General features: G+C 47.1%; 12 protein-coding genes across 12 annotated transcripts; 8 read left to right on the forward strand and 4 right to left on the reverse strand.

Moving 5' to 3' along the window:
* Positions 1-698: 698 nt before the first annotated feature.
* Positions 699-2,670, forward strand: FPRO_15708 (uncharacterized protein; the record flags this gene model as incomplete). Its single annotated transcript, XM_031219943.1, has 2 exons — positions 699-754; positions 810-2,670. The coding sequence occupies 2 exons, from the start codon at positions 699-701 to the stop codon at positions 2,668-2,670; spliced, it is 1,917 nt and encodes a 638-aa protein (XP_031085651.1).
* Positions 2,671-3,265: 595 nt separating this feature from the next.
* FPRO_15707 (uncharacterized protein) lies at positions 3,266-3,589 on the forward strand (the record flags this gene model as incomplete). The annotated part of the gene is made up of 1 exon (XM_031219944.1): positions 3,266-3,589. The coding sequence occupies one exon, from the start codon at positions 3,266-3,268 to the stop codon at positions 3,587-3,589; it is 324 nt and encodes a 107-aa protein (XP_031085652.1).
* Positions 3,590-4,878: 1,289 nt separating this feature from the next.
* Positions 4,879-5,712, reverse strand: FPRO_15706 (uncharacterized protein; the record flags this gene model as incomplete). The annotated part of the gene is made up of 1 exon (XM_031219945.1): positions 4,879-5,712. One exon carries the CDS (start codon positions 5,710-5,712, stop codon positions 4,879-4,881), a length of 834 nt encoding a protein of 277 aa, XP_031085653.1.
* An 823-nt stretch (positions 5,713-6,535) lies between these two features.
* On the forward strand, positions 6,536-9,016 carry FPRO_15705 (uncharacterized protein; the record flags this gene model as incomplete). Its single annotated transcript, XM_031219946.1, has 1 exon — positions 6,536-9,016. One exon carries the CDS (start codon positions 6,536-6,538, stop codon positions 9,014-9,016), a length of 2,481 nt encoding a protein of 826 aa, XP_031085654.1.
* A 328-nt stretch (positions 9,017-9,344) lies between these two features.
* FPRO_15704 (uncharacterized protein) lies at positions 9,345-10,559 on the reverse strand (the record flags this gene model as incomplete). Its single annotated transcript, XM_031219947.1, has 2 exons — positions 9,345-9,993; positions 10,045-10,559. 2 exons carry the CDS (start codon positions 10,557-10,559, stop codon positions 9,345-9,347), a joined length of 1,164 nt encoding a protein of 387 aa, XP_031085655.1.
* Positions 10,560-10,839: 280 nt separating this feature from the next.
* FPRO_15703 (putative branched-chain amino acids aminotransferase) lies at positions 10,840-12,127 on the forward strand (the record flags this gene model as incomplete). Its single annotated transcript, XM_031219949.1, has 3 exons — positions 10,840-11,290; positions 11,337-11,917; positions 11,966-12,127. The coding sequence occupies 3 exons, from the start codon at positions 10,840-10,842 to the stop codon at positions 12,125-12,127; spliced, it is 1,194 nt and encodes a 397-aa protein (XP_031085656.1).
* Positions 12,128-12,383: 256 nt separating this feature from the next.
* Positions 12,384-13,799, forward strand: FPRO_15702 (uncharacterized protein; the record flags this gene model as incomplete). Its single annotated transcript, XM_031219950.1, has 1 exon — positions 12,384-13,799. The coding sequence occupies one exon, from the start codon at positions 12,384-12,386 to the stop codon at positions 13,797-13,799; it is 1,416 nt and encodes a 471-aa protein (XP_031085657.1).
* A 996-nt stretch (positions 13,800-14,795) lies between these two features.
* On the forward strand, positions 14,796-16,099 carry FPRO_15701 (uncharacterized protein; the record flags this gene model as incomplete). The annotated part of the gene is made up of 6 exons (XM_031219951.1): positions 14,796-14,919; positions 14,964-15,098; positions 15,153-15,180; positions 15,235-15,419; positions 15,471-15,844; positions 15,905-16,099. 6 exons carry the CDS (start codon positions 14,796-14,798, stop codon positions 16,097-16,099), a joined length of 1,041 nt encoding a protein of 346 aa, XP_031085658.1.
* A 214-nt stretch (positions 16,100-16,313) lies between these two features.
* On the reverse strand, positions 16,314-17,507 carry FPRO_15700 (uncharacterized protein; the record flags this gene model as incomplete). The annotated part of the gene is made up of 1 exon (XM_031219952.1): positions 16,314-17,507. The coding sequence occupies one exon, from the start codon at positions 17,505-17,507 to the stop codon at positions 16,314-16,316; it is 1,194 nt and encodes a 397-aa protein (XP_031085659.1).
* Positions 17,508-19,281: 1,774 nt separating this feature from the next.
* Positions 19,282-21,000, forward strand: FPRO_15699 (uncharacterized protein; the record flags this gene model as incomplete). Its single annotated transcript, XM_031219953.1, has 3 exons — positions 19,282-19,402; positions 19,452-19,637; positions 19,688-21,000. 3 exons carry the CDS (start codon positions 19,282-19,284, stop codon positions 20,998-21,000), a joined length of 1,620 nt encoding a protein of 539 aa, XP_031085660.1.
* Positions 21,001-21,954: 954 nt separating this feature from the next.
* On the forward strand, positions 21,955-23,473 carry FPRO_15698 (uncharacterized protein; the record flags this gene model as incomplete). The annotated part of the gene is made up of 2 exons (XM_031219954.1): positions 21,955-22,061; positions 22,108-23,473. 2 exons carry the CDS (start codon positions 21,955-21,957, stop codon positions 23,471-23,473), a joined length of 1,473 nt encoding a protein of 490 aa, XP_031085661.1.
* Positions 23,474-24,411: 938 nt separating this feature from the next.
* FPRO_15697 (uncharacterized protein) lies at positions 24,412-24,840 on the reverse strand (the record flags this gene model as incomplete). The annotated part of the gene is made up of 3 exons (XM_031219955.1): positions 24,412-24,575; positions 24,625-24,771; positions 24,825-24,840. 3 exons carry the CDS (start codon positions 24,838-24,840, stop codon positions 24,412-24,414), a joined length of 327 nt encoding a protein of 108 aa, XP_031085662.1.
* Positions 24,841-25,864: the final 1,024 nt, after the last annotated feature.

The raw sequence follows: 25,864 nt of genomic DNA on the forward strand, positions 1-25,864 counted from the left end.
CACTATACCAGGTCACGCACACACTCAAATTATCAGATCTAATCAACTAATGAAACGCTAAGTTTCACTACATGAGTCTAGTCAGAGATTCATTTGATTTCATTTGGTCAGCTATTTCAACTAAATACATATATTTGGTAACGCGCATACGGAACAAACATTCCGGAAGCCGGCCGCGAGACGGAAGCTGCTGTCTTTACCGCTTTTGGCCATTCTAAAGATTAGCGCCGCGAGTCAAGGGATGAGATTCAGTATGAGCCGGGCAACAGGGGAGATAATCAAACAGCCACTTTTTGGTATCCGGAGTCGAATTTCTGCTTTCGGTTTAGACTCACCAGCAAAAAGAAATTTTAGTGTAAATTATTCCTTCTAAGCAGCGATGGGCAAATCAGAAGCCGAGATTCAACCCGACACCCCTGCCCATCAATGTAGCCTCATTCTCAGTGTGCAAACGACATATAACAGACTCAAGAGACTGGTTTATTGTCTCTTTTCCACCAGCACACCTGGTGGCATTGTCATCTACACTCTTCGGTCGAACGATACTATAGTTTTCCGCCCCGCCCCGCCCCCCCAGCACCATGGCCTCGTCAAGATTGACCTGGGTTTATAGACGACAAAACCGAGCCAAAGACGTGCCGAAAGATGTTCTCAATGAGTACAAAAACATCATCCGACATCTATATTTGGATCAAAACATGACTCGCCTAGGGGTAATTAGTCATCTCAAGGATAGCCATGGATTTAACTTGACGTAAGTAAATTCCATTCTTTCATACCATCATGGCTGCTGACCAGAGATCACATAGTACCAGCCAGTTTGCAAAAGCAACAAAGCAATGGGGATTTTATAAGCAACCTCGCCAGGCCCGGACATTAGTCCGGGCTCTTGAAGCAACTGCTTTTCCGGAGCCTGAGCCATTGGGCGCGATATTCGATATCGAGGTTGATGCTCTCGGCGTAGATGATGAGGACGAATCTCTTTTCCACGTTGACAGGACACTTGATATTCCCAAGAACGCCAAGGATGATGAGAATTTATATAAGGAGCCATCTCAAAAAGCTGGAGATACTTCTCTGGAGGCCCAGAAGAGCCACCGGGGAACCAGAGTATCAAGCAACCGATGCCACGTAGCGGATGTCAAGGGTCCAACACGTATTGCAAACGCACCCAAAGCTCAGATTCAATCGACTTTGAGGTTTTCGCCCCCGGGGGTCCTGGAACGAATTCAAAAAGCGGTTTTGATTTGTGGTACAGCGCCAGAGTTGTACTTACATTATTTGGCGTGCTGCTACCTCTTCCAAGATTCTTTTAAGTGTATTACGGCAAATATCCGCTATAGTGGCAAGATTATCTCCGATGAGAATCTTATACGCCAGTTCTTGGATCTTATGAGGATTGCCAAATCAGCGAGCATGGGTCAATTTGTTATCAGCCTGCTTCAAGACTTCCATCTCCTCGAAGCTGCAGAAGGGGACGCAGATCAGACATCAGTCTTGCCGTATACCACTGCGCAAGATCGAATGCTTTTTCACGCCTACTTGTCTGCCATCTATTCAGTTATCCAAGGTCAAGAGAGCCAGGCTCGAAGGCACCTTGGCCGATTCCGCCAGATCGGGGATGAACTCGTCGCAAGTCCGAATTGTTCCCTCAATATGTGGTCTATTCTTCTTATACAAGGGGACTCCAACCATGAAAATACCCCGGACGATTTGATTGAGAGACTCGACATTGATGACGGAGAGTTTCTATATCTCTTTCGGTTGTGCCTGAGCTTATGCAAGGAATGGCTTGAGGTGGTCGAAAAAGGGTTCTCAAGTCATGCTCTTGTACAGTTCGACAGTTTATTCCTACATACAGATGGTGCGGCAACCTCACAGGATATCTCTAGATTGATGCAAAAGCAGAGTTGCCTTGATACGTGGCAAGAGGCGGGATTCCTTTTTGCTTTCGTTTGGGGCAATGCGCAGCAAAGAACATCAATCTCATCATCGTGGTGGAAACAAGTCGAAATATCAGGTATATCGCCTTCGCATTTCCTGGCTGTTACATGCCGGATGATTGTCCATCAAACGACCATCTCTCCAGACTTGGGAAAGGGAATCCTATGGGAACATGTCACAGAGGATTTCATTAGCCTGCTCTATCTCGAGGAAATCGACAATTTCATAACGAAAACGTTATCACCGCAGACTATTAAGAGAGACTTTCTACAACACTTCATCAAACATCACACATGGTCCGAACTAGAACCAGAAGATAACGGATCCATTAAACGTGTCCAAAACTACCAGCAAAGAGTTCTAGATAACGTGATTCGACATAGGACTGATAGTGCAGAACATCACTCCTCTATTCAGGAGACTCCGCCCCAGGCCACGAATCTCCAATCAGATATCCCAATGGCCCCATCCTTTAGTCTGGGTTCTAACAAGTCCAACAATTCGTCTTCGCGCTCCACAAGCTCGTCACACGGTCGCCAAAGATACCTCAGCTCACTCAGCAACAATCCTACAATGACTCGGTCACCAGCGTCAGGATCCTCTCGAGGATCCTCCATGAATTCATTTCGGAGATTTCAAGGGGCGAGCGCAGCTATCGCAATACGTCTAAAAGACTATCAGGGTTTGCACATGCAAAGTTTAGATGAACAAGGCAGCAATGCTTAGTCAGAGACTCGGTGGCTTATTTGTACTAGAATTTCTTTCCATGAAGCCATTGGCTTGATCTAATACACTTGTTTAAGGTTACAGCTTTGAAGGGGATAGTGATTTCATTGGCGCTACTTCTAAAACTCTGGACGCTTCTGTCGGGTTATCTAAAAGGTGCGAATTCTTGCCCTGATCACCAAGGACTTAACCCTGTTCATAACTAGAAGGACGAAGGTAGTCATGACTACTAGTAACAAGAGCTTGTCTCTTGTGTTATTTAGAGTCTCATACTGACTCTAACAAGTATCAATACGTTTGTACTATTGTAAGAATAGGCATATCAAGGTCATTTAAGACCTTAAAGAAAGGGATTATATTATGTTAAATCCAAAGTGATATTGGCTAGCCTTATTTTCAAGGTTATCTGATAATACCTGTTATTGGCTGCTCTCTCAATGGCGCTCCAAAAGTGCGCCTGTTTTCTGTTAAATCCTTGTGCTAGGGAGGCCAACCAATAGAACTCACGCCAGGAATCTCACCGCTCATCCCCCGCTCCCGCAAAATACGCCAATTCCCTCTATATCAGGAACAAGACTAGACCAGACATCTAATCATGAACGGGCAACCTTCAATTCGGCCAGAACAAGGATCCTATGTTCAGTTCCAGGTTGCAACGAGCCAACCTATAACCTCCTACAACCGAAAAAAAGACGTTTTGGCAAAGCTTCGCGACTCAATTCCCCAGAACGAGACTCAGTGGCAACAGGCCCGTGAGTTCCACGGCTATAGCACAGCAGAGAGCGTACTGCAGAAGACCAGAACGTACTGGAAAACAGAATCTCAAAGGCAGATCTGCGGAACTTCTTATCAATCGCATCTTGTTGTGTTGATTGGCATCTGGGGAGCAAACAAGAGGCTTACCAAAACTTCAAGATAAGGATCAGCCCTGCAACCGAATTGACGATACAGAGGGATATGTCTTACTTGCGTGCCATGCTGCAAGCCATGGAGCGAGTGTACCTCCGAGGACCATGCCATCGCGTCTTTGAAGGGGTTCTTCTGTATTGTATATGTCGCATTGACTGTCTTGGTTCAACTCTCTTACTTGCATAGCACGTATTGCGCCGTCATTTCTTGCACATTACACCAAAGAGACAGGAGAGTTCGACTCCTGTTTCCCGACTTTTAGTTGCATACATCACGAAATACAGGCGTCACCGCCCCTCGTACCCGCATTTATTCTCAAGTATCGAGATCCCCATCACTGGTGAGATGTCACAGTGACGAGATGTTCAATCACGCATTGACTGATTGAAAATAGCTTCGGGGACATATGTACGGCTCGGGGTACAGAGTCCCTTAATGAGGATCATTACGCTGAGTTCATCTCTGTTCTTGACAATGGAAGGCCGATACCAAGAGTGCTGTCGCTGCCGGCCAAATCCCCTTATACTGCTCTTTTTTTTATCAGATGTCAGCACGAGTTAGCCAGAGATGTCGAGAAGGTTGCTGTTAACACCGTCAATGATGTATACATTTTCGCACTGCCAACGAGTTTCCCCTTGGTCTGCAAGGTATTCAGTGTCTCAAACGTCATTCAGCAACTATTACATGAAGTAACTCACCAGATCGCCGATGAAAGTCTACAAGAAGTGCCAAATACGCCTCTGCGTGAGTTTCAGTGGATGAATGAGTATCATATCATAGTCGATGGAGTAGTTGTTAACTTAGTAGGTTAAACATTCTGAATTTACCATCATATACTGATTTGTTACCGATCAGATTCAACAAAGCATCCTGCCACAACAGCCTTTTCAAAGGTACAAGTCATTCTATCTACATGAGCCCGGATCAATTTCGGTTCCTCCTGGTTGGATTAAGATTATTGTGCCCTTCACCTTGGATCATCAGGTCTGTCAGGTTTCGATAACTTATTGCGAAGCAAGACATCACATGGACCAACAAGGTTGGTTTGATTCTTGGCAGTGACATCTTATTGTCTACATCTCACCAAATCGTATATTATTCCGTGTCTATTCCTCTTGGAGCACATAGTTAGTAAAGTCAATCTATTGCTTATTGAACGTCACTATTAAGTAACGCCTTATAAGAGCCTTGCTGGGTTCTATCAAGCAGTTTCGGCGCCTCTGCTGACTTTAACCCTGAGTATCTTTTTCAATTAACAAACCAAGTACAACACAGGGATATATATAGCTACTCGATTCTTCAGTTTCTAATGTTCCTAGATACAAAGTCATTTATGATCCCTGAAACCTTTTCTGGTGCCTCGAGGGGGGCCAGATGTCCAACTTCTTCCAGCACAAGAAACTCGGCGACGGAAATGTTACCAGAGACCTCGGCCTTGATGCGGTCCACAGTTTCAACTTGATCTTTGCCTCCAGCAATAATAATCGATGGAATGGAGATACTCTTGGCTAGCTCTATGATATCTTCATTCATAGCATATCGTGGCCATGCTGCTTTGGCAGATGGATTGCCCTTCAACATATCCTCCACAATTCCCTTGATCGTACCACCAGGTAAGTACTTTGCGGTTAGGACGTTCCGGGCTACAAATTCAGCGTTCTGTGCACTATCGTAGGCGCTGATTTGCTGGTCACGCATATCCTCGGGGAGCATCAAAGGCGTCGGTGGCGCTGGACAGAGTAGGACTAAACCCGCAAGCCCGTCCATCAGATTTCGTCCAGCAATGGCTTGAGCGACCTTGGCCCCCATTGAATGGCCAACGATGATATATTTCCGTAGGTCCAGTCGTTTGATGGTAAGTTCAACGTCTTGGGCGAGTTGGAGGATGGAGTATTCAGTCTCGTCTGAGGGACCAGTAGAGCTACCCCATCCGCGAAAGTCAATTCTAACAGTTGAGAAAGACAATGCGATCAAGTCATTTACGGGTGACCAAGTCTTGGAGGATCCTCCCCAGAAATGGAGAAAGATAATAGTTGGATAGTCTTGGTGTTGCCGTGAAGGAAACGACTGCTCAAGATGAAGGTGAACATTGTCTTGGAGCGGGATACGCTTGGTGCTGGATGTGAACGACATGTTTGCTCAAAGGCTCTTGAAGGTGACTTTAGGTCTAAAGTAGAAAAAAAAAGCTTTGTTGACACGGTTATAACAGAAGGTGTTGTGATCATTTAAATAGTCGGGTTTTGTTGAATGAAGTCATATTAAGTCCGAGATGGCTCGGATACACGACAGTGAATTAGTCAGTAAGGATATTTCCGTGAGCCTACGGCAATTCCAAACTGCAGATAACGTGTGTATTACAATTTCGTGTAGATAGGAAGAGATGCTTAAATTACCCCCATTTCAGTCTTACAAACCTATCAATTCATCCTAATGAGCACTGTTTAGGGTAGAAGTGAGGATGCGATCGACCGACCGATAAGATAACAATGACCGATAACGATAAGCAAGGTTCACGCGTCAACACGCTCCCTTAAACCAAGTCACGCAACTCCAATACCAGCCATTGACTCACATACACCACAATTGGCTGTTCCGTCGGCCCATTTCACGCCAAGTCACGAGTTAACGCGCTCGACTCGTGGCCCCATCGTTCGACTGAGCATCCTCATCAACGCGTGAGGACCGTGTTTCAGCAAAATGGCCAGAGCTTCTAGGGCAAAAAGTGTGACCACTCTGAGTTCTTTCGTCAAAATCACACCAGTGTTCGGTGAATACACGGTGGTAAAGACGCGATGCAGCAACGCGTTAAATGTAAACATTGTAGAATATTAAATACATGATGGAACCGCGAGACAAGTTCATAGGTCGATCTTGCATTTCGCGTCAAGATCGCAGATAATTTTATGCACTTTAAACTGCACTGCTAATTGCTCAATTACTGCCCCAGACTTCAACCATGTCCTCCAACATTGGCCTCGTCGATGAGTACCTCGCCAAAGGAACATGGAAGACCGCTGAGAACGCCAACTCAACCTACTCCCACCAAGGACTCATGCAATACGTCTCCAATCAGATCATTTCTCAATACTGGCTCGAGAAGATCTACACTGAAGAGATCCGAAAATATGACCACGAGAATCGCTTCCATATTCACGACCTCGGCTTTCTAAGCGCGTATTGCTCTGGTTGGAGCATCGAGGATATCCTTCTGCAAGGCTTTGGCGGCGTTGAGAATAAGATTCAATGCCGACCTGCGAAGCACCTCAACACCGCGCTCAACCAGATTGTCAATTTTCTTTTTACGCTACAAGGTGAACTTGCTGGTGCTCAGGCTTTGTCTAGCTTTGACACTTATCTCGCACCCTTCATCCGCAGCGATGCCCTGTCTTACACCGATGTCTTCAAATACGTGCAAAGCTTCGTTTACTCCCTCAATGTCCCGACCCGAAGCGGTTTCCAAGCCCCGTTCACGAACCTTTCACTCGACCTCATTTGCCCAAAACGACTCGGCGATCAATGCGTTATCATTGGCGGCGAACTTCGGACCGATTGGGTGTACAGTGACTTTCAGGAAGAGATGGATATACTCAACAAGGCATTTGCTGAAGTTATGATGCAAGGAGATGGAAACGGCAATATCTTTTCCTTCCCCATCCCGACCTATAATGTATCGGATGGGATTGATTGGGAATCGCCTCGGTGGCAAAGCATCTGGGAGATGACGGCCAAGTATGGTGTTCCGTACTTTGCGAACTTCATCAACAGCGATCTCGATCCTGAGGACTTTCGGTCCATGTGTTGTCGATTGAGACTTGACCTCAGTAAACTTCACTGCAGAGTTGGAGGTCAGTATGGGGCAAGTCCGCTAACTGGCTCTGTTGGAGTTGTCACGATCAACCTGCCCAACCTGGCATACCGATCCAACGGTTCGAAGGAGACGTTCATGGACGAGTTGGCAAGCACGTTAAGAGTGGCCAAGGACTCTTTGGAGATCAAGCGAAAGCTGGTGGACGAGAATTCGACGCTATATCCCTACGCCGCTCACTACCTGTCAGCTACCAAGCATCGCACTGGGTCATACTGGACGAATCACTTCAGCACAATCGGTGTGAATGGAATGAACGAGGCACTGATGGATCTTCTCGGCGAAGGTATTGGTGAGCGAAAAGACTTTGCTCTTGAAGTTCTGGAATTCATAAAGGACCAGCTTCAAGAGTTCCAAAAGGAAACAGGTAACCTCTACAACCTTGAAGCTAGTCCAGCCGAGAGCACATGCTACAAGTTTGCCAAACGCGACAAGGAACTGTTCCCTGATAAGGAGATTCCTACGTACTACACCAACTCCACGATGCTACCTGTCGATACAACTGAAGATCTCTTCGAAGCTATGGGCCATCAGGAGGCCCTTCAGTGTTCTTACACTGGTGGAACTGTCTTTCATGCTTTCCTCGGTGAACAGCTGCCGAGTTGGAAGTTGGCTAGAGACCTAATCAAGACTCTCACCGCACGCTTTCGCATCCCATACATCACACTCACTCCAACGTTCAGTATCTGTCCGACACACGGATACAGAGCAGGTGAGCAGCCAGAGTGCACAGCATGCGGAGAACTAACGCTCGTTTACTCACGCATCGTCGGGTACTTCCGGCCCACGAGGGACTGGAACCGTGGCAAGTCGAAGGAGTTTGTGCAGCGGAAGGTGTACAAGTATGAGACTGGCCTGGAACGTCTGAGTAATGACAACAAGCTTCAAGAGCTGGAGAAGCAAGTCGCAGCGATCAAAGATCTCCCTGTGGCTGGCTACATCAAGAGTACTTTGAGTGACTACCCAGGCAAGATGCAAGCTTCCATCATGTTTACATCACGTTGCAACCTCGCTTGTCCTTGGTGTCACAACGGCCCGTTAGTCCAAGGAGAGTGTGACGAGGTTACCATTGTAGACGTTTTCCGTCATATTACGACAACGTCTCACAAGTCACTCGTTGTTTCAGGCGGTGAACCCACCATCCACAAAGGGCTCCTTCCCTTCCTGAGGATCCTCAAGGCCGCTGGGATTAGCGTGAAACTCGACTCAAACGGCACATCCCCTGAGGTTCTCAAACAAGTCTTTTCCGAGAATCTCGTCGACTTTGTTGCGATGGACATCAAGTGTGCTTTGGAGAACTACAAGCGTGTCACAGGCAAAAAGGTTAAGCCGAAGCTCCTCGAAGCTAGCATTGATATTATCAAGAGTAGTGGAGTACCCTATGAGTTTCGCACGACAGTTGTACCGGAATTAGTTGATGTTGAGGACTTGTTTGAGGCGAAGAGGTTGTCAGGGAAGAAGCTGACGATGCAGAAGTTTAGGAATGGTGAGACGTTGTTAGATGAGAAGTTTAGGACGTTTCAGGAGCATACGGATGAGGAGTTCGACAAGTTGGTGAGTCAGGTTGCGTAATACGGAATGTCTTTCTTTCACTGTTAGGTCACGGTCTTGTATGAATAAAAATGCCAATTAATGATAGAGGTGTGAACTCAGTAAGTTTTTCATGCGTTCGGTGTTGCTCACCAGACAGATTCGGCTCTATTGCAACATTTATCGCATGGTATCAAAGGGAGCGCCGAGTGCAATCAGAGACCCCGAGAAGTATCTGGTGAAATTTTCGGACTAGAATCCAATAAATGCATTCTTCCCTCCACTGAGAGGTAAACTGATCAACCCAGCCTTCTTCCGAAACATGTCCATCCACTGTGGATTATCCGCCCAGGTCGAATCCCAAGAATTATCAGGGCCGTATATAATCTCGCTCATCTTTCGTTGTATCTGACGGCACATGGCCTTTCGAGATCTCGGTAGACACATATTGCAACAAGAGCCTCTGTACCTCCTGGTGAGAGTGTGGAACCTCTGATTCTCTCGAGCTCGCGTCATTGGTGCTGAACGGGCTGAAAGGGTACGTGTCAATGCGATGATCTACCCGTGAAGCAGAAAATGGCTCCATAGTTCGCCGCTGATCACCTATCAAGAACGCAGGCATGTCATTCTCCACGAGCTCCTCAATACTCGTATCAAAACCACGATCACCTTTCCAATCTCTCATATCTGTACCTGACCGAAAGTGCAAAGCAAGATGCCTCTGCCTTTCAGTCCAAGTGTCCAGTTGAGCATCACAAAATCCACATCTTGATCTTACATCATCTATCGACGAAAGCCAGCTCTTCATGGAGTCATTGAAGTTGCAGCCTTGATGGAAGAGACGTAAGTGCTGTCTCAGGTGATCCTTGCGGTGGAAAAGTCGTGCGGATTCTGGTTGCGCAGCACAGGCTGAATAGTTGTGAGTCTCTGGGTGATCTGTCGAGGGATTGAGACATTTGCAGAAGATGCAGTACGAATTTCCATCTGTCTGTTGTATTATCGGTCCATATCTTGAGCACCTAAATACAAGTCAGTTATTATAAAAGACAAACGGCTTGACTTATACTCACTTCCATTGCTCAAGAGTCAAGTGCATTGTTGTCTCATGCCTTTGCCAGTCATGTTTTGTTTTAAAGGCATCCGTGCAAAACGTGCACTGATACCTTCGTTTAGTCGTCTCCCTCTCTCGAGTGGTGTTGATGTCCCGTCGCGTCTGTCTCCTTCTTCGTCTCAACCGAAAAGCCGACGCGATTGGTGAAGTCAGGGAATCTACAGATCCCACGGATGAATCTGATGGGGCGCCATAGTATCCGCTGGACGATAAACCTGAGACATCTTCAGCCAAAGTATCGCTAGATGCGAGTCCCCCTGAAGTTGTGCAATCTATGGATTCCAATGTTTCGGTTGATAAGTGCTGTAACCCTGTCCGGGATGGGCCGCCGTCCGTAACGTCGGCTTCTGTGTTCACCGTCCCGCTATCGAGCCCGGGATTACTGTCCAGAACATCGTCATGGTGGTGAAGCCATGAGAGCCAGTCGTCTTCGTCAGGTAACGTACCGCCTCGTGGAGAACCTGGTGCACTCATGTCCAATTCAATTCGTACAACGGGGGTTCGAGGCGTGAAGAGGGGATCGGCATATCGGAGGTGGCAACCGACCTTATCGCTGGCGTTGTCACAGGGCGCAAAATTAGCTTGCGCCCTTCATGATGACCCACTTCTGCAGGTGAAAGGAGCTACTGGACACGAAAGTGTTGGCTATGTCAACTCCGTAATAAGGTGCATTGCATTCACTATTTATTGCACAAGTCATAGGGGACAGAAAATTAGTAGTTCCTTGCATCTTATCTATCCCTATCATTTTGCCATGTCTGCACATGCTTCTACTCGTCCCAACGGCACAAATGGCTCTACAGCCTCCGTGAAGGGACAGCTCGATGCATCTAAGCTCAAGTTCGACTTGACAACCGCACTAAAAGATGTCCCCAAGCCCGGATCAGCTGAGCTGTGGGAACAGAATGTCGCTACAGATCACATGGTTACCTGTCGCTGGACCGTACAGAACGGCTGGGAAGATCCAGTTATCAAGGCCTTCGGCGACTTGACTATTTCGCCTCTTGCATCTTGCCTTCATTATGCCACACAGTGTTTCGAGGGCATGAAAGTTTATCGCGGCCATGATAATCGCGTCAGGCTCTTTAGACCGGATCGGAATGCAAAGCGCTTGGTCATGAGCGCCGAGAGAGTTTCTCTCCCGGGTTTTGATCCTGAGCAGCTGGTCGAGTTAATCAAAGCCTTGGTTCGTGTTGATGCGAAAAGTAAGTACTCCCATCTGCAAACCATTCACTGCTCACAACGTGATAGAATGGCTGCCAGAACCAGGTAGCTTTCGGTACATCAGACCAGCATTGATCGGAACCGGCCGCCAACTGGGTATCCAGATCCCCAAGGAAGCCATTTTGATGGTCACGCTGGTGTGCTGGCCCGATTTCTCCACCGAGGTTCCTCCAGGTCTAGAGCCAAGATCGGATCTACGTCTCATCACATCGAGGAATGACACAATCAGAGCGTGGCCCGGTGGTTTTGGTTACGCCAAGGTTGGTGCGAATTACGGCCCTAGCTTTGCATCTCATTGCGAAGCGCAACAGGCTGGCTATGACCAGGTCTTGTGGTTATTAGGCGAGGAAGGACAAGTCACCGAGGCTGGGGCCAGTAATTTCTTTGCTGTCGTCCGAGACGAAAAGACCTCTAAGCCGGTGCTACTCACAGCGCCGTTGACGGATCGAGTCATTCTCGATGGTGTTACAAGAAGGTCTGTTCTGGATTTGGTTGAAAGTCGACTTTCCGAGGAGCTCGAGGTCAGAGAAGCGAAATTTACAATCAAAGATATTGAGAAGGCATGGAGAAATGGCCTCCTTCAGGAGGCTTTTGTGTCTGGCACTGCTGTGAGTAATCCCCATCGCCCGGCGAGGTAGTTGACTCATCCATTTTAGTTTTTCATCAAGAACGTATCGACCATTCGGGTTGGTGATTTTAACATCGACTTGCCACAAAAGCAAGACGATGGGAGTGCATTTGGCCCTCGGATAAAGAGCTGGTTGAAGGATATTATGTTCGGAGCTGAAGATCATGAATGGGGTATTATTGTCGACTAAGAGAACGCAGAATAGATGTTGCCGTATCATTTAGATCAATTGTATAAAAAATTGCAAAGTGTTTGTGCTGTTGTTTGTTATACTACCGACAGATTTAATATTTGGCAGCCAGTAGGGGGACTATCGCGGTTACGCAAAATCCCTCGTGCGACCCAGACGATGTGGGGCTTGGAAGGCCTCAAACCCTTCAAGTCTCCCGTTGCTCCTCTTTCTCGTGCATCTCATGTCGAAGTCAAACAACGAATCCCATCTCCAAATGGCCAAGCATGCTCCAGTGACTCTAGGTGTCCTGGGTCGATATTATTCGGCCCGGCATACTTTGGGGCAGTATCGCTCAGCTTGTGTAACAGCAACGTACAGTATATCGTTCCCGGATGACTCATTGTTGAACAAACTTGATAATGCACTCGAACATGCTCTACAAGCCACTATTCGAGAGCATGCCGGTCTACGGTATGGCATTTGCGACGAGCAGGTAGATGGTATTCCGCTGTTCAGGCAGATCCGCACGTTCGACTCCCAGGACGTGATGAAAGTCGCCACAAGCCGACCTCGTGCTGGGGAAGGCGAGAGCATGTCGGATGAGCTCCTATCCAGAGACCTCGAAAGCCGTCATTCGGAGCTTTGGCCTGAGAACAAGCCAGCTTGGAGGGTTGTTGTCCTCAAGCATACGAACAACTGCAAGTCAGACCGCTCTCTCACAATGCACATTGCCTTCTTTGCACATCACGCTATTGCAGATGGATTAAGCGGCGTTGCTTTCCATGCATCATTGATGAACAATCTTAAACTCGACACACCCGTTTCTGCGAAATGGCCCCTGGAGTTGAACGAGATACAAGACCCTCCGCCTACAATCGAAGAAAGCGTGGATTGTCTATCATGTAACTGCACTGTCTGCACAACTCCTGACAAATCTGACCATCCAGTTTGGGCAGGAGGTCCTATTTCTACGGCACCGACGGAAAACTACGAGTCCCGTGTTAGAATAGTGACAGTCCCCGCGGCGCCATTTTCCGACTTGCTGAGAAAGTGCAAGCAGGCCAACGTCACAGTCACCGGTCTCCTCCACGCAATCATATGCACTTCACTAAGAAGTTCTATCAAGGAAGATGTCTCTGGCTTCTTATCTGTTACGCCCTTTTCAGCACGACGATATACTGGAGCATCTGACGCAGAAATCGTCAACCATATCTCTTATCTGACGAGCTATATATCCCAAGAAGAGCTACAGAGGTTTCAAAACTCCGCCCGCGGTTCTGCCGCTGAAGAGCAGCATATTATAGACCTTGCACGCCGGTTTAGCAATGAAGTAGCGACAAAGGTTAAAGAGTTCCCGCACGGCAGTATGGCTACGAAACTCAGTCAAGTTCAAAATATCCCACAAGAATGCCAAAGCCAAAGCGGTACAGAAAGACGGTACACATATGAGCTTTCGAATCTGGGCTTAGTTTCAAGCATTTGTCCGCCAGAAGGGAGCGGTATCAAGCTTGACAGATTGGTCTTCACACAATGCGGGTTTGTTGCTGGTCCCGCGTTGGGATTCAACTGTGTTAGCACTAGGGGAGGAAATTTCACTATCAGCATTACTTGGCAAAGAGGGATTGTCGCGGAATCTGTCGTGGAAGACGTTGCTCAAGAGCTAGAAACACGACTTGGGGCTTTTCAATAATCCTACGGAATTTTTTACTCTTTCTTTGTTTTATCCCCAGCTGCTCCGCTTGTGTAATCTGATCTCTCAATGCAACTTAAATGGCGAAGCTGATGATATGCACCCCTAAACTGAATGCATTTATTCGTATTACCATGCAAGCCCAGTGTGTCTCGCTGCCTTCGGGAAGCTAGTGTCGTTGTGGGGCATATATCGTAGACCTACAGCTGCAGGTGGAGAGGCTCTGAAGGGCGTATTTTCAGGCGTAATTTCACCGCCTCACGCCAAGTCTTGGTGCAAAGCCGTTCGGTTGAGGGCGTGAGCCTGGGCGCACCATGGTCTCGTCGATGTTCGCAGGAGACAAGGTGCATGGTTTGAGGCGCAGGGCGCTGCAGTTTGTAGATAAGAGCGAATTGTGCAAATCCTGCATCGTGGCTCAGATTACAACAGAATGGCACCTGAAACGAAATCGGAACCGTTGAGGGAATGGATTGTCCTCATTCCCGACGTCGAAGGGTCGTTAGAGACACGTATGAGAGTGAGAGAGTAAGTAGCCCTATTATGCTTTAGTACCTTCTGCTTAAAGATATCAATTTTTGAAGAACACATATCAAGGAAATGCTCAAGCATATCGACTCTGGTTTATTCCAAATGGGCGGGGGCACTTTGGATGGAGATAGCGTTGACGGAAGCGCCATCATCGCCCGTGCTAAATCCGAAGCCGATGTACTAGCTGTCCTCAAGAACGACGTCTACGCCAGAAGCGGAGTCTGGGATTTAGAAAACATCAAGTTTATTCCTGTATGTATATCAATCCAAGGCGAGTTTGTAATTAACGAAGGAACAGTTTAAATGCGTGTACAGACGGGAGCATATTGACGGTGCCGTCATGGGCGCTGGATGGGAATTCTGAAGCGGGGTTACTGGCTCAGATTAATAATTCAGCGTACTTATATAAGGGCCAGTCCACTAATTCACATTCCATCTTACTAAAACCAACACCAGTCAACATCAACGATGGAGTCAATTGCCATCCTTCAAAAAGGCAAAGGCCTCACCCAAGCGAATATCAACCTGCCTCCCCTCAGGGAGCATCAGGTCTACGTAAAGGTTGAACACGCAGCCTTCAATCCAACTGATCGTACGTTCGGCCGCCTATCTAGAAACTGTTGCTGACTTGGAGAGGCCTGGCTCTTGACGTCAATGCCTTCGGAGATGACGCAGTACTGGGCTGTGATTTTGCGGGTAAAGTCGTGGATGCCCATTCAACTGTGACTAAACTGAAGCCCGGCGATAGTATTGCTGGCTTTGTATGGGGCGGTGGGTTCGACAAGGCCTTAATATGTCGATAGAGGAGAAGCTTATATGTTGTAGGAGAGATCAAGGGCCTAGGAGCCTACTCGTGAGTCTGTGTGACATTGATGGCACCTTCGATGAAGCTAATTAGGACTCGCAGGATGTACACAATTGCTGACGAGCGACTTTCCTTCAAAATACCCGAAAACATCAATCCGGCTGAGGCTTCATCAGTACCTCTGGCCGCTAACACAGCATGGCTTGCTCTGTTCTCGGACGATTGCCTTGCGCTCAATGCCGACAAGACAGCTAGTAAAACCCCCCTGTTAATCTGGGGAGGTAACAGTAGGCATTTAGACCAGTACTCGATATGGAAGCAAACTAAGTGATTGATAGCAACCGTTGGCTACTTCGCCATTCAGATCGCGAAACTTTACAATATCGAAGTCGCTGCGACCTGTAGCCCTAAAAGCTTCGATAAGGTGCGACAAGCTGGCGCAGCTCATGTCTTTGACTACAACGATGAGGAGGTCGTATCCAAGATTAGATCTGCACTTCCAAACCTGCAGCATGTGTTTGATACAGTTGGCAACGAAACCTCCTCGGCGACAGCCGCCAGGTCCGTTAGTCAGCCAGAAGGCGTGCTATGTACCGTTCGCCCAGGAAAGGCCAACACACAAGACGTTCCATCCCATGTCAAGGTCACGGATGTCTTTGTCTTTACTGCTTTTCCTACAGAGCATAGCTATCGCGGCAAGGCGCATTGGCCTGTAAGTGTCATCTGCATTCGCTAGCAATTTACTTGGCCGTTCTTCTAACATCTTGATAAGGTGAAAATGAATGATCACAAACTCAGTGCCGATTTTCATGGCCAATTAGAGACACTACTCGGAAATGGATCTCTCAAGCCGTCTCCTGTCCGTCTTATGGGACAGCTTAGCCCGTCATCTGTTGAGAAAGCGATGGATCTCAACCGGCAAGGTTCGATCTCGGGTGAAAAGCTTGTCTTTGAAGGATTTCCTTAGCGATCCCGATGAAGACGATCACAGATAAGAGATATGTTATTCTTCTTGAAATATGGACTAAACTGCCTTATCCTTATCATTAAAAGAATGTTATGGTCTTGTCTTATCAATCTGTTGCCCTTGGTTAACCAATACATCGCATTCAAAAGATTAAAATAGAAAAAAAAAACACAAAGCCCAACTGCAAGTCCTTCACAGCTATCCGTGTGCATCCTTAGGGCACTACCAGCATAATCATTGCGACGACATAACCATCAGGGCAAGCCCATAGCCTGTCAGGGCCGCAAAAGGTGAGAGAAGTATTCCCATTACCATAGCCGTTTAGATCATTCTGTGCAACAACTTCGCCGCTTGTGTCCAGCTGGAACACTCTTCCCTTGCACCCAAACACGGCTGAGCGTCCGGTCGATACAACACTCGTGACATTCCATCCGGCTCCAGGGAGGCTCTTTTTATAAAAGGTTTCCATGGAAGTAGCGTCCATGCAGATACCATAGCCATTGCATCCAGCATAAAGGCGATTTGAGGTCTTGTCAAGTGCAAGGTTGGCTTCGTAGCTTCCAGCAGATTTACTGAAGTCTCGCTTTTTGAGGACAACCCCGTCTGTTGCTCTCAGTTGATAAACCCAGCCAATATTGGCAGCGTATACAAAATCGCTGCCATAGAGGACCGAAGTTGGTTCAGAACCGCCTTTGTCGGAGACATCCTGTTCCCAATGGGTAGAAGAGAGGTCAGGCAGCTTGTAGGCACGTATGAGGCCACGAGTACCAGCGACAAGGACCCCGTTATCAGAAGAAATGTCGAACCTGATATCAAACCCATTCTGGTCGATGCTTCGTCGGTTTACATGAGCGCCGTTCAGAGTCCAGACGTGCACAGTGCCTCCTGAGCCGGTATAAATCCGATCATTGGTAAGCAAGATTCGAATTCTTCCGTTAGAATCTGGAACTTCTTTGGACCATCGGGGTTCAAGGGACATGGGATCGAGAGAGACAAGCTTTCCATTCGTTGCAATGAAGAGAAGCGACCTGTCCTCAGAAATTGCGACAGATACCTCCTCAAAGCCATAGTTCTTGAGCTCCTGCTCCGCTTGCACGACACCTGTCAGCCTACTAAGGCGGTACACACGGCCTCTATGTCCAACATAAAGGTATTCTTCAGTTGCAACCGTATTAACTGCTTGTGTTCCTGGCGGTGAGAAGTACCAGAGGATAGGGAGATGGTCTTTGACTCCCATTGCTCCCTCTGTATGGACATCGCCCTCCATAACATTGGTGGGCTCTATCGGTACTTCGGCTAGAGTCATGAGTGGTGCATGTTTGACAGTGTCTGTAGATAAAGTATCAGGCCCAGCAGGGGAGGTACCAGGGGGGCCATGGTTGATTGGGCTTGTGGTGATAGCAGACATTGTCTTCGAATGTGATGGGTGTTAAAGATGTTGGTAAGAGTGTTGGTGTTTATGTAAAGATTATTGAGGATGATTTAGCATTATTAGGAAGCATATTTAGAACATTTATATAACATTTAAGATCCTTGTGTGATAATGGCAATGGGACGAAGGTCTATTCGACGCTGATACCTTAATTGTGGCTAGCTGAATGCAAACGAAGTCAGTCTCGCGGCTGGGTTCGGGTGACCATGTCACGGTAACTCTACAAGAATTCATTGGCAATAAATAGTAAGAACCTGCATATCACATACCTCATCAACCAAAGTGGCTGGCTAATGCTAAACATTGAGTCAGATGACATGATCTGTGACGTCTATCGGTTAGGATATGAACCCTTCAAGTATTCTTTAGGCTTCTCAGCTAGCCACTGCTTCTGTCACTGCTTCTCGCTTAGATACACTAACCGCCAATAGATAACTACCCCGAGGCGTGGATTAATGTACCCAGCTGGTATAAGTCACATTCTTGGGACACCACCAAACTCACTGGTCATAGTTAGTTTGCCATCACCGGACGGTTCATCGACAGCGCCACCCCTATTGCAGACTCCCCGGAAAGACAAGGTTGGACAATCTTACTCGTTTATTGCTCTGAGATATGAATAGTCATCTGATACCTGCCCTAATATTGACGTGACCATATGCAAAGCGTTAATTCTCGGTGGCTCCGGCATTACGCTAGCCCAGAATGAAGAGACTGAGATTCCGTGATATTCTTCAGTCCACTCATATGAGTGCGGCGATAGTGAATATGATCTGACAAATGAAAAGGTTGTCTTATAATATGCCACTGTAGCCAATTGCAATTTTCGAGCAGTCGCGATTTCCATTGGCTCTTAGACGCGGATTTATTAAACTTCGTAAAGAAATTGGCTTGCATTATATCTATGCAATAACCTTATTCAATGACCGGTTTAGCTTGGAAATCAGCTGAGAATGTGTAAAGAAAATCGGCTCTCTCGCCCAAAAAGCCGAACAAGGCTAAAGGCTATGCACTCCTCGTATGACTGCGAGGCGTTCATTTCAATCTCGTTTGTCTCCGTTAATACTACCAATCTGCCTTTTTTGCCCTGTGGCTGGCTGAAACCTAGCCAAGCACCCTGCTCAGATCTCTCTGGCGCTTTAGGACATCGTGTGATAGGGTGTAGGTCTAGTGGCGGGGCCTTGGAGATCTCCCCATTTTGGACTGGGTCCTAAGAAACCCCAGAGTTGCACTGCCCAGGCTAGCCAGGCCACGCATCTTGACTTCCTGCCGACTAGCTAGAAGTAGCATATCACAGTCAGATACTATCAAATTGGATCAAGGCCTCCGGATACTTCCAACTGATATCGAGGGTAGCCATCATCAATCAGCTCACTGTGGCGCATTTTAGTTCAATATTTCCAGTAAACATTGAAGCAAACCCCGAGTATGTATGGTAATCACATTCCATCACAAAACATCCAGCACTGCTGAAATATTGGGCTAGACCCTGTTTGGGCTTTCAGCTCGAACATGTTGCAACAATATTCTCAGTACGTTTTCTAAACTTACAAACAAACTGCAATGCATGAGTCTACCTACCCAACTCCTTCTCACATAACTATATCATATAACTGAGTCTCTAGCATAGCACTTCACATCTGCTTATGTCAAGTCATACATCTACTTTCTGTGCAGAATGGCAACCACTAATTATGAGAATTTCCATGTGAAAGATCTTGACTTCTCATGTCAGATATTCCTTCAAAATATGTTGGATCAAGACCTGACGTTGGAAGATTCTCACATCGATTTCGGAGAATGGCCCCTGCGCCAGCCCACGAATATCATAGAAGGAGGGAGAGAAGGCGTCGTTTATCTTCAAGGCCGTCGTAAGTTTCTGCAGTGTCAATTCTTCTGTTCTCTTCTCACATGATTTAGTTCTCGGCGAGTCCAAAGGTCGAGTAAGTTATGAGGTTCAACTCAATGATAAGTTGGAGAACTTTATCCTCGAGTTCCATTGTCCATCTCGTCCATTCAGCAAGAACTATCTCCACGTGATCTCCTGCTCCAGCGGAATATCCGTTGACGTGAGAGGTCTCAACGAACGGGGTAGCCCACTTAAAGGTACGTGTCCATGCTCCTTTTTCCTGTCTGGCACTGGCTAATGTAAGCAGGAAGTGTTGATGTCAGAGCCAACCCGGCCCCCGTGCAGACAGAACATTTGGTTGTGCGGAGTTCTTCAGATATTGACCAACGGAGCCTAGAGACGAATTCCCACGAAGGTTCAATCAGGGTCAAATATGATTTCGGTCTCAAGGTACCTTTGCCTACAGACAACTGGGACAGGCGTCCTATCCATGAAAGCATAGCAATCGCTGCTTTCATCCGGTCAAGGATACCCTTTCCTAAGGGGAGTTTTTACAACAACATCAATGATAAGCAGTGGGAGTTCTTTCGGGGTATCATCTGGAATGATGACCCCTCATGTCTATTGTTTGTCAACGATACTCATGACAACCGTCATTTCGGGGTCGGGTACGATTGGGCCAAAGCCTATCTTGGATCTACTAACGATCGCCGCAACATGACGGTGCGATCCCATCGCGGCGATTTGCAATTTCTTCATGCCATGGGCAGGTTTGACGGTGATCCCGCAGATGATACCCGTACACGTATCCTGCAGTGGATGAAGGTCATGTACAAACTCGCCTGTGGCAATCAAGGTGTATCTGCCAACGACCCATTGAAGAAGCATTTTCCGACGGACTACTTCGACAGTCGGTCTACTCCTACGCAAGATTCTTCTTTGCGGGACCTTTTAATCGCAAGTACGCCAAGATATGCACATATCAACGTGCAGGCTCGTGCACTTGGAAGCTGTCTTCACATCATTTCAGATTCTTTTTCCCTGGGTCATACACAACGACGACTAAGAAATCACAAAGATTTGATAGACCGCGATAGTGAAGGATACATCCGATTTAGGCCTGGTGTATATGGGGACTGGGGTCCGATACTTTGCTTTCATAACTACGATAAGCAAAATATCTGGAGACATCACCATTATGATACGCGGCGCAACAGCGAGGACCCTATCCCTAAGTATATCCAAACTTTCGACGAAATCGTTGGCGCTCGAAATGCCATTGAAGCTTCAATGAAGCTCATCAACCTCTTTGCCGACAAGGTTTCTTGGGAACCAGACGTTTGTGGATTCCTTAAAGACGAAGTTTTTAAGTTAGATGAGAAGGTCCAGCCATCCAATCACTTTGTGGATGAAGAAGTCATATCTCATGTCTATGAAGAGGGATTTCGAAATGTCGACTATGATTATGAAGCTGGCATGCAGCGGAAGTTGCACAGCCTTGACAGAGCTTCGCGCCGTCGATCTATCTGGTGGGGCTTGTCCAGTCGGTGGTTATTAGTAGCTTTTGGAATCTTCGCTACCCTATCTCTTTTATTTGTTTATTCAATTACCTCTAAATAGATCATTTGGGGGATTTCATCGTTATTTGCTCTGCTATACAAGCTATTTCGTATTATGTATTTAATCCCTTTCATACCTAAGATAAGAACTATCAGCAGAGATATTCCGTCGCAGCGTTTAATCCGACTCACGAGAGTAAAATTACATCTTGTGCTACGCGACTGCAAACCTTGCATCACTGGCCAGATTAGGTGCTAGCAGTCTGGGGCTCTCGATCGACGATTGAGGTCAGCTTCATCTTGTCTCTTGTTCCCTTTCCTTGTACTTTATCATTAATACAGTACGCGCAGTCTTGGCATCAATCCCAACCATGGGATGACTCTGTACCCTTTGGGATGCCTCTGCTTATTATTCGTATATATCAGATTGAGAACATCTTGAGAGAATATGTCTCTTCTGCGATTTCGAGATCCACCGACGTGCCTCGATGCTACATAAACACTATCTCCACTTAGCCAAGAGACAAAGGTCCCTCGTATACATACGTCACAGCCACTTACTCATCATCCCAAGAGTCATCAAGCCATGACAAACATTCCATCCCCTTGGCACTTCCGTAAAGAACCTCTTGGCCCTATTTATCAGGCTATTTCCCAAGATAATCATCTCTTGATAAGCACTCAGAATACCCAGTAGCGGGGTCGAGATAAAGGCTGTATACAGATCGGGAAGTTGGTATTATGCATATTCTTAGTGTCGGCTTGGCATGTTGCATCATCAATTACCGACCTTCCCGATTGACGACTGATCTTCACGGACTAGTTGCCAAACATTGGTGATTACTCCGTGATAGAGATATTTGCGGGGCGGATCACGCAAGATTGTCGAAGAATTGAAGGAACTTGAGCTCGTTGATGAGGGGTTGCTTATTTCTTCTGAGCATTTCCCGGGTATAAAAGTGAAAGGTCTCTGCTCTCGAATCTTGCCTCTGACTGGGACGTGAAGCCATTCATCATGAAGCTGACTACAGCAGCTGCTCTTCTGGCCATTTCGCCTTTGGCGGATGCTACAAAGCCTCCAGTGAGCTCAAAGAAGCTTCAAAAGCTCATCACGGAGAAGGGGTACGTTATAAAACACCATTCAGATGTCCTCCACTGACCACCTCAGGTTGATGCACAACTTGAAGAAACTCAATGACATCGCTTACGCCAACGGAGGAAACCGCGCCTTTGGTCTTCCAGGATACGCCGCCTCAGTTGACTTTATCTACCACGAAATCTCAAAGCTGAAGGGCTTCAAGACATGGAAGCAAGACTTTCCTGCCAACTTCACTCAAACTCTTGCAGCTGAGGTCACTGTCGAAGGCGAAACGTTCAGAACTGTCGCTTTGACTTACACCCCCAGTACATCTGAGGACGGTGTAACGGCTGAGCTTGTCCATGGTCCTGAAGGCACAGCTGCATGCGATGCTGCAAACTACGAGGGGCTCAATGTTGAAGGAAAGGTTGTACTCGTTGAGCGCGGTCTTTGCCCTGATGGCACCACTTTCGCTGGCAAGGTTAAACCCGCGGCTGCGGCTGGTGCTCAAGTCGTTGTTATCTATAACTCAGACGAGGCCAAGCTTACGGCTGGTACTCTATCAGCCCCTAACCCAAAGGAGTACGTCCCCACTGGTCTTATTGACCAAGACCCCGGAAAGGCGCTGAAGGCTCGTCTCGATGCTGGTGAGAAACTCGAGGTGTTTGTCAAGATCATCCAGACCATCGAAACACGCATCACCCAGAACGTCTTTGCGGAAACTAAAGGCGGCGATGGCGAGAACGTCGTCATGCTGGGAGCTCATCTCGACTCAGTCCAAGCAGGACCTGGTATCAACGATGATGGGTCGGGAACTTCGCTCATCCTCGAGACAGCAAAGGGTCTGCAGCACTTTTCCACCAAGCTCAAGATCCGATTTGGATGGTGGGGTGCTGAGGAGAACGGCCTTGTTGGATCTCGCTACTACGTCAACAATCTTAAAAGCGATGATGTTGACAATCTCCTAGCCTATCTCAATTTCGATATGGTATCTCGTGGTTTCTTTGGTGTTTTCGATGGAACCGGTGAGAAGGTAGGTCCTGGTGGACCTCCAGGCTCAGACGTTATTGAGGATCTCTTCAGGGAGTTCTTTGAGAAGGAAAAGATCGAAGTTACACCCGTTGGCTTGACTGGCGGAACCGATTATGTTGCTTTCCGGGAAGTCATCAAGAAACCAGTTGGTGGTCTTTTCACTGGCACTGGTCTTGAGCAGGATGCCTGCTATCACCAAGCTTGCGATAACATCACCAACCCTGTTCCTGAGACGCTTCACATCAATGCGAAGGCTGCTGCTCATGTTCTGAGCAAGCTCGCTATTGATGGTGTTAAGCTTATTCCCAAGACACCGTCCAACACTACTGTTGGTTCTATCAAGAGGGTTAGAGATGCAGCTTCGTTGCATTTGCATGATATCGCTAGTTTTGAGGGAAAGCCCTGTGACCACGATATTATCTAAGGGATTGGAAAATGAACCTTTATAGATATAAGCATGAGGAATTATGATATCGCAGACCGTCTCGTATATTGCCGTTTCTGTGATATGAGCGCCTTGCTAATGCCACCAACTCAAAATATCAATACTAGCCTCTGCTTAAGTATCCGGCAGAGACTGGTGTCTCGTAAGTGGTAAGGTTAGGCGGCTGGGACATTTGAAGGTCTTTTCAAGCCCCTCATATAATCATCTGGTTTGATGGGGAAAGCATCCTAAAGAAAAAGGTTTAGCTAGCCATCTCAATACCGCCTAACCCACATGACATCAAATGTCGAGATATGGCCAATGTGTCTATTAACCTTGGTGCCAGTACTTATCACGAAAACTCCGGAAGGTGGAATATAGGCTTGTTTGGAGTTACGTTGTTGGGGTCAGATTGGCGAATTCAGACTGCCTAATAAGCTCGAGAAACCATCCTCCCTTGGTTATATTCCCAGACTTATGTCAACTCAGCTGGCAAAGCCTCTTCCCACCATTCAGTCAACATAATTTTGTATTGCCCTTATATAAGCCAGATTAGTTAAGGAACCCGTAGTGCTAGAAGCAGGAGCTGGTAGATGTCAATCTTGTGGCCTGTCAGATATGACATATAAAGTCATTTACCAGGCTGACTTTAAGACTTATATATGTAGGTAAGCTTAATTAGACTTTAAGTTATCCTTATAACCCAAGATACTAGGTTTTAAGGTTTTACAGTATGGTATTATCTAAATATGTCTTATATCTATCTCCACTCCAAGCAACTTATAAAGTATTTTTTCCCATTTAGAAACAGTAAACTTCCTACTGCCTGTTAGCAAGACCAACTCTTACATCTTGTAAGATAGCATTACGTATTGGTTCACGCACGGTTCATTATTATCAATCTTATTCATTTGCTACCAAAGAGCTCTTACACAGATCTAGTATTGCTGCTCAAGCTCCGTTTTTGCTCGATCTTCACCTCGGCGCTTGGCCTCCTCCTTGTCAAAGAAGTCCAGACCCCTGGTCTCAAACTCTCGTTCGACGAAAACGCCAACGGCTCCGACAATGAATTCCTTGGCCTTGGCATGGCTATCTGGCTTGCCTGTCCACTTATCAGTATCGTCTCGTTTAGTATCATGAGTTCATCTCACCATTCTTAGCAACATGGTCCTCATATGCCTTGGCAGCTTCGTAGGCTGCGGCGCCGCCGATTATTTCATGCGAAAGTTTGGCGTGATGCTCCGGGTTCTTAGAGTGTTTGTTGTAGTCATTGAACTGCTCCTCGACTAGACTGTCATCTAATATCTCAATCAGCCATAAGGTTTCTTAGAGAAAAGGTGGGGACACCTACTATCGAACCAACCCATTCTGAATGATTTACTTGATAATACGTAGTAGTGAATAAGTGATGAAGATGTAGGATGTTTGGATAAGAATTGATGCACGTAGAAGAGCTGCAACTTTATACCTTGAGGGGTCCAGGGGTCTTCTACCTAGACCAGGCTACCCTACTTTATTCTGGATATGTCGATTCTATTCCAAACTTGGAAACAGGCGGGCTGCCTCTGGCACGTTTCAAGCCATGACGGTGTGTGAGCCAGTAGTGGCTGAAGCCGTAGCTCATCGGATCTCACGGCTCATAACACAAGGGCCACTTCGGCAATCGATGCCGTGCGAACTCGGATAAGCGGCGCCTTGCGCTCCACCGCACCACGTAATCATTGCTATGATGGGCTCATACTCGTTGTAGAAGATGCGGGGTTTCAGCTAGCATTGAAATGAAACTGGAGATGCCGTCTTTGCCGGGAGTTTAAGGGGATTGCCATAGCCTACTAATGCTTCGTGGTGATGGCGTGGCTAGCGTGGCTGCGGGAGTTTCCACGCTACCACGTTAGCTGAGAGGGTTGGGCAATTAGCGGGTTTGCGATATTGGAATCCATCCCTGGACAAGAGGGGAGCTATGAGGGGAAGGGGAACATGATCGAGACCACATGATGGATAGCATCCAGAAAAGAAAATGAGCCAATACAGATTTTAGTATATTGGAGGTTCTGTTGGAGTATTTTTATTACCATAGCTATCATACTGGCGATTTTCGCTATTTATACTCCTCCTTGTGGCTGTGCCTGGTCCAAGCGCCAGAGTCCACTGTCCAGGTATGTATTAGTGGTCGTTATACCTGAACAGATTGACATAACATATGCTTCCGTTAGCACTAGACATGTGAATCGTTTCTATGATCTTGCGCCTCCTCGCTGCCACCTCATGAATATGAGATTGCTTGTGGGACATATTCGCTCGTTTCTCAAGGGTGTGAGACTTATAAAACTTTTGCAGGAACTGGTTATTGCAACTGGCGTTGCGCAGGTGATCCCCAAGATACTACAGCGC

Source organism: Fusarium proliferatum, assembly GCF_900067095.1.
Source record: "Fusarium proliferatum ET1 genome assembly, contig: FPRO_scaffold009, whole genome shotgun sequence".
Taxonomy (NCBI): domain Eukaryota; kingdom Fungi; phylum Ascomycota; class Sordariomycetes; order Hypocreales; family Nectriaceae; genus Fusarium; species Fusarium proliferatum.